Source organism: Pagrus major, chromosome 6 (genome assembly GCF_040436345.1).
Source record: "Pagrus major chromosome 6, Pma_NU_1.0".
Taxonomy (NCBI): Eukaryota; Metazoa; Chordata; class Actinopteri; order Spariformes; family Sparidae; genus Pagrus; species Pagrus major.
In genome coordinates this window covers 7182963-7189958 of record NC_133220.1, presented here as the reverse complement: position 1 = coordinate 7189958, position 6996 = coordinate 7182963, and the positions used below count along the sequence as shown (strand labels likewise).

The 6996-nt window shown below is 42.3% G+C and overlaps 1 protein-coding gene across 1 annotated transcript; it reads left to right on the top strand.

The window, feature by feature from the left end:
* The first annotated feature begins 5401 nt into the window (after positions 1 to 5401).
* On the top strand, positions 5402 to 6996 carry LOC140998639 (E3 ubiquitin-protein ligase TRIM35-like). Its single transcript, XM_073468983.1, has one exon. The coding sequence runs from the start codon at positions 5402 to 5404 to the stop codon at positions 6803 to 6805; it is 1404 nt and encodes a 467-aa protein (XP_073325084.1). The 3' UTR covers positions 6806 to 6996.

Genomic DNA, 6996 nt, shown 5'->3' with positions numbered 1-6996 from the left:
TCGGTGGTTTGACTCCTCAGCTCTCTCTGCCTCCGCTCTTCCAGAACAATGGGACTTTAAATTCCTCTCCTGTCGACCACACTTCCTCTCTCCCCGCCCACCGTCGCTCCTGCCGCCGCTCTGCTCCGCCGGCTCTCCACAGCCCACTGCAATTTAACCGTCTAGACTTTCATCTCATTCCTGCTGAGTGACAAACATCAGCTTCTCTACTTTTGACTCTCACTGCGGCGTCTTTTCTCTTTTCCACTTGGTTCAACACCTCCCTTTTCTTTCCCTTAATAAACTCAACAACTCAACAACAAAACTCACCTTTCTCCTCCTCAGCTCTGGACTCCTGCTTCTTCTACTCTGTTTTATTTTTTCCCTCCACTCTTCCCTCCTGATTCGTCCTGTTGCCAGCTCTCCTTCTCCACCCTCTGCAACATGAACTCAGCAGGTTTCTTCAACTCCTCATTTCGCCCCTGAGAAACTGATAAGTTTCCCAACACTTTCCCTCTTCCAGTGAAATTCCAGCTCACTCATTCACCTCTGTTTTGACTCAGCAGAGCAGTGATTCACCCTGCTTTGCTAAATATTACAGGTACCTTCTATGTGACAGCTGTAGACCATGTAGCAGCAGGGAGATTTATGGTCTGGAAAACAGCAGCTGTAGTGTTGCTTTCGGCTGCAGGACAGCAGGCCGGGGCTGTGAATTTAGTCCTAGTCTGGAGGACTACCTGGAGCAGCGAGGCCTGACTGAACTGTTTGTGTTTTTAATCTGAGACAAAGACAGAGAGCCCTGAGGGATTCCCTGCTCACTCTCTGCCAGCCAATCGCAGTGAGCCTGAAGACCTCCACGGCCAATAGAAATGTCAGGGATTCCTCCTCCTCCTCCTCTAATTCTGCAGCTTTTTAGTGTGTGGCTTAAAAGAATGTCGGCCACAAAGCCAGGCAGGGCCCAACTGGGCTGAACAGAGCCAGACAGGACCCAATGGTGTTAAACACAGCCAGACAGTCAATAGAGGCTAAGCAAAGCGAGTGGGAACAGGGATTCAAAGACTCAAATGAAGGGCAACAGGGCAAAACAGAACAGGACCGGACCGTCAGAGCTTAAAATACCAGGCCAGGGCCAACCAGGGCTTAACAGAGCCAGATAGTCTGTAGAGGCAAAACAAAGCCAGACACGGCCAGAATCAGGCTAATAACTGCTAGACAAGGCACCTGGGTTGAACAGAACCAGTCCCGCTGTACAACCAGAGGGAGGGAGGGAGTCGTCGGCCACGATGAGTTTACCGTTTAATCAAATCACAAAAGAGACAATAATTAACTTGTGTGCTATTCCCCTCACAGTATGTTCAATGGTTGCGAGCACCATCTTCTTCGCCGTGGTGTCCTGGGGTGGACGCTAACAGACTGAATAAACTCATTAAAAAGGCAGGGTCTGTTGTTGGCTCTAAGCTTGTCACCCTGGAGGAGGCTCGCCTGCACCAGAAGACAGAGCTGAGGTCCAGAGGTGAACATAAAATTGTTACAAGCTCCCCTCAGGACTGATTCATTGGTTTTCCCCATAAATACTTTGGTATACCTGAAGCCAGTGTGTTTTTTGGTTGTTGAGTCCTCCTCCACCTCTGCTGCTGGGCTGTTCAACCTCTCCATACAATTCCCTGATGGAAAGAAAAGATGTTTGTGGCACTTGTTAAAGGATGTCGAAGTTCACTGCAGTGGCAATAGAGAAAAACTACCTTTGCTCATACGGTATGAATAAAAGTTGGTAATAGCCCAATTGTTTCTATCTTCTCTAGCCAATAAAAAACAGGGCTGTTTGTAGAGAGATGATGTGAATTCAGTGAACAAACTGAACCAAGTCTGTTTCACAAGGCTGGTTTGGAGCTCATGTGAAGAATACAGACAGTCTGTGCTTCCTATCCACACAGAAAGACAGTGCAGTGACTTAAAAACACAATAAAGCAGAACCTCTGTCTGAACTCCTCTGAGACAAACACACAGAAACGTTCTGTGCAGACTACAACAAAGCTGCATATTGTGTGTAAAAACTACTCTTGCTGCTCAAAATGACATTATACTTGTCTGCTTCGTGTTTTTGCACATTTGGTTCCCTCGTCTCGTCTCAAAGTCTGAGGTTTTTAAAAAAAAATTTCATGGTTACATGCCTGAAATAAGGTCCGTGGTTACCACAGGCTTAAGATATTTACCCATTTTGTTCTACGACATAAAATACATCATTAAATGTCCCACAATTTAATTTGAATCACTTAGGTGCCTTAAAAACACTGGTTGCTGACAAGTGGCTAAATGAGACTACAGATGTTGTCACTGACATTTGGAATAATTATTACACAGACAGCTTATTTTGTAGGATTACAGCTCTTCCTGTCCAGTGAAACCCAAACTCCACCTAGGCTAATTAAAGTATTTAAAAACCCTCTACGATTAGCTGGAGAGTGCATGATCAAAACACTGAAAACAGGCTGTATTTTTGACTTTTTACAGACATGTGTCTCTCCCAGTGACCAACAAACACATGATCTCATACAATATGATGCATTGCTGTAGATTAATCTAGTCAACAGTTTATAAAGGAGTTAATATTAGCTCAACATTAAACATCTACAGCAGTAAAATGATACATACACATACACCACAGCAATAATCATCCAAAAACATCAGATATAATGGTAAAACACTGACAAGGAGCATTTTACTGCAACATCCTTTTTCTTTTTATACTTTAAGCAGCCATTTTAAGTAGAGGTAATACCTGCACCATAGTTTTAATACAGCAGTTAACAAGAGCAAAATAGGAGTAACCTGAATTGTCCACGTTTTCAATTCATAGATAACGACAGGGAATATTTTTTTAATGATATATCGATCCTCTTTGTCGCCTTATATTCAGAGTGTTTCCAGATATTCAGGGGTAATGATGGCGTCGCTGAGCCTGTGGGCGGGGCTTATTTTACGACAGCACCTGAGTGACTGTTACCTAGCAACCGTAGCTCACTGATTATTGCCAACAGTAAGACATAATACATACATAATTATGACTATTAGGCAAAGGTAATTGCCTTAAGCGCCAAATGTCTCATAAACTGATGGTTTAGAAAGTTTTCTTTGACTTTTCTCTAATTAATTACGCTTTTGTTTTTTTTTAATCCGCGCTAGAACGACGTCATAATATCAGGACCCCCCCTTCAGTCTCCACCACATTGGACTATCCCATCTTACTGCGCATGTGCAGAAATGATCTAGAAAACAAACCGCGCGAAAATGAAGCAAACTTACGCCGACGGTGCAGGAAAACGGAGGAAGACGGAAAGTTTGTGGCAAAACGACCGAAGGTGAATAACTTTTTTCACGGCGGCCACTAACGATGACAACATTACTGAACAGCAGTAGAAAGCAGGCGCTGCTTGTTTTAGCGCTAGCGATGCTAACAGCGTCAGCCCAGCAGCTAACGTTAGCATGGTGGCTCGACTGGAGATGCTAACACAAGTGCCGCGTTCACTGTACATGACAACAACAACTAGTGAGTATTAAAACTGTCAGAATGGTAAATTATACTAAATATTGATCTATATTCACAGTCTTTAATTAAGTGGAAGTACTTATACCACACTGTGAAAATAATCCACTACAAGCTAAGGTTTTGGCATTTAATATTACGGCTGTGTTCATGTGTATGTATAATTTTTCCTGCTGTAGATGTTTAAGGTCGAGCTCATTTTAACTACTTTATCTACTGTTGGCTACTTTAATCTACAGCAGTGCATCATATAATGTAAGAGCATCATAAGTTTGTAGTGTGGCTGTACTGTGAAGAGCCATGTATCTGTAAAAAGTCAGAAAGAGCCATTTTATCTTATTTTCTGTTGTTTTTTTTTACTTAATTTTTTTAGGATAATGCTGCAACACTGTCTTGCTTTGAAGCTCCAGAAATGTTTTGTGGACTACGAAACTTCACCTGACTTTCCATCAGCATGGGGGTGAGTAGATAAAGACTGAATTATCCTTTTTGGCTGAACTTTTAACTTACTTGTTTCACCAATGCAGAGACATTAACTGCTGATATCTTCAGTGGGAGTTTAAACACATTGCTTATACATGGAAACGTAATCAAGAATTTCACCACAATCCTCATCGTCAACACAATTATCATCACAGACAAACGGTAATATCTTCAGGGGGAGGTTGTTTCCTGTGCTAATGGCCAGAAACAACTTCTCAGTGAAGGAATTCTTGTCATGACCCTTAGGGGGCTCCATAATGACTAAATAGCCTTCTTGCAAAACTAATGACAATCCCATCAGCCTCAGCTACACAATTTTGTGCTAGCTGGCACATTGTGAACTTCCTGTAAAACATCAGCATGTTAGTATTGTCTTTGTGAGCCTGTTAGCATAGTGATAATTAGCTCAGTACAACCTCAAAGAGCCATAACAACATCCTCTAATGACAACTTCAGCTAGGGTGCAATACCGAGTTTGACCACACACAGCGTGAGACATTTACCAACCATTACAACCCAGAGGGGCGCTGTTTCTCCCAGCAACAACAACATAGGAATAATTTGTCATTTCCATCTTCTGTCTCTAGAGACGATATAATATTTGGTATGATTTTACAAAACAGTTTTGTTTTTTTCTTGAATGAATGCAAATTATGCGTGAAACTGTTAAAACTTAAAACTAGTAAATTAAATAAAAGCACAAAAATGTTATGATACTCTTGAACATTTTCCCACTGGATAAGAGAACCTACTTAAAACTCTACTTCCCCTTGTATGTAAAGTTATTTATTTATTATTTGTTTCTTCTGTCTTTGGTGTGCGTGTTTTTATGCATATATATTTAATATTACATTTCCCCTCAGAGTGTATGATTTAAAGCACTGTAATTCAGTTGTCAATCTTGTATTATAAGATGTTTGTATTTAATCACCATACTGATGTTCTTTTTGGAAATTATATATTCTCCTATAGATTGTTAATGTTGTCATACTTGTTTAGTACATTGTGAATTTGCAAAAAGAAAAGTGTTAGAAGAAGAATTTGTCATGTGACAAAAAAGTTACAACACACTTGAGGCGTGGTCACGTGTGTCTGTGTGGGATGTTTGTTCCTCATTCTACATATCTGGGCATCAAATGACACAAGTCATTTTGCACTGCTGCACTTTGTGTCCAGTGCTTTCATATTCAGGAACTGACCGAACTCAGGAATTTGACAGAGAAGTTGGAGTTACTGGACTACTGGATTTCACTTCAACCTGCTGCTGATTTTACATCTCAAATGGGGGATTAAGAGAAGCTATGACTTAAAGTGACAGGAACTTTAAGGGATTTTTTTTGATTTACTGATTTTTCCATTATTGTTCTGCCTGCTGTGTTTTCACTTAGAAAAACAATGTCTTCTCAATTAGAAAAGGATCTCTCCTGTCCGGTCTGCCATGACATCTTCAAAGACCCTGTAATCCTGTCATGCAGCCACAGCTTCTGTAAAGACTGTCTGCAGTCATCGTGGAGAGAGAAGCCTGTACAGGAGTGTCCAGTTTGTAAGAGAAGATCTTCAAGAACCCAACCACCTGTTAGTCTGGTGATAAAGAACCTGTGTGAGACCTTCCTACAGGAGAGAGACCAGGGAGCTTCAGCCGGGTCTGAGGCTGTCTGCAGTCTGCACGGTGAGAAACTCAAACTCTTCTGTCTGGAGCATCAGGAGCCAGTGTGTCTTGTCTGCAGAGATTCAAAAACACACAACAACCACAAATTCAGACCAATTGATGAAGCTGCACAAAATCACAAAGAGGAGCTCCAGAAATCCCTGAAGCCCTTACAGAAGAAACTGAAAAGCTTTGAACGAGTTAAAGGAAACTTTGATCAAACAGCAGAACACGTGAAGGTCCAGGCCCGACACACAGAGAGGCAGATTAAAGAGCAGTTTAAGAAGCTTCATCAGTTTCTGCAAGAGGAAGAGGAGACCAGGATCACTGCTCTGAGGGAGGAAGAGGAGCAGAAAAGTACGATGATGAAGAAGAAGCTTGAGGCTCTGAGCAGAGAGATAGCAGCTCTGTCAGACACAATCAAAGCCACAGAGGAGGAACTGAGAGCTGAAGACGTCTCATTCTTGCAGAACTACAAGGCTGCAGTGAAAAGAGTCCAGCAGCGCCCCCTGCTGGAGGATCCACAGCTGGTCTCAGGAGCTCTGATAGATGTGGCCAAACACCTGGGCAACCTGACATTCAACATCTGGAAGAAGATGAAGGAGATGGTCTCCTACACTCCTGTGATTCTGGATCCAAACACAGCCGACTCAGAACTCATCCTGTCTAGAGATCTGACCAGTGTGAGACGTGGACAGAAAGTGAAGCTCCCTGAAAACCCAGAGAGGATTCAAATGCACCCCTGTGTCCTCGGCTCTGAGGCCTTTAACTCAGGGACTCATGACTGGGATGTTGAGGTTCGTAATGATACATTTTGGGTCCTAGGAGTCTTAAGGGAATCTGTCCAGAGAAAGGGACAAATACTGACTGGATACCTGGGAATATGTCTCCTTGATGGAAAATACACAGCTGTCTCACCGCCACTCCCAGATAAAGTTCTTGCAGTAAAGGATATCCAGAGGATCAGAGTTCACCTGGACTATGACAAAGGAAAACTGTCGTTCTATGATCTTGATACTAACACACACATACACACCTTCACACACACTTTCACTGACGGGATGTTTCCATACATTGGTACCTGGAATAAACTACCACTGAAGATATTACCAGTGATGGTCTCTGGAAAAATCAAACACCAGACAATGTAGACAGGCTTCTGGACTAGTCTCTAGTCTTAGCTGGACATGTTATGTGTTATTATTTTCAGGTGAGGTAAGCCGACTCATGTCATCATTTGGCGTATCAGTGATACGACAAGTTCTTGGAGTTATAATGAAACTTGAGCCTCTCTGTGTGTCTACAGGTTAAAAACACATGAATGTATATGAATGAACAGAGG

Bases quoted from the DNA above. Each gene is read 5' to 3' on its own strand.
- LOC140998639 (XM_073468983.1), top strand. From the start codon at position 5,402: ATGTCTTCTCAATTAGAAAAGGATCTCTCCTGTCCGGTCTGCCATGAC.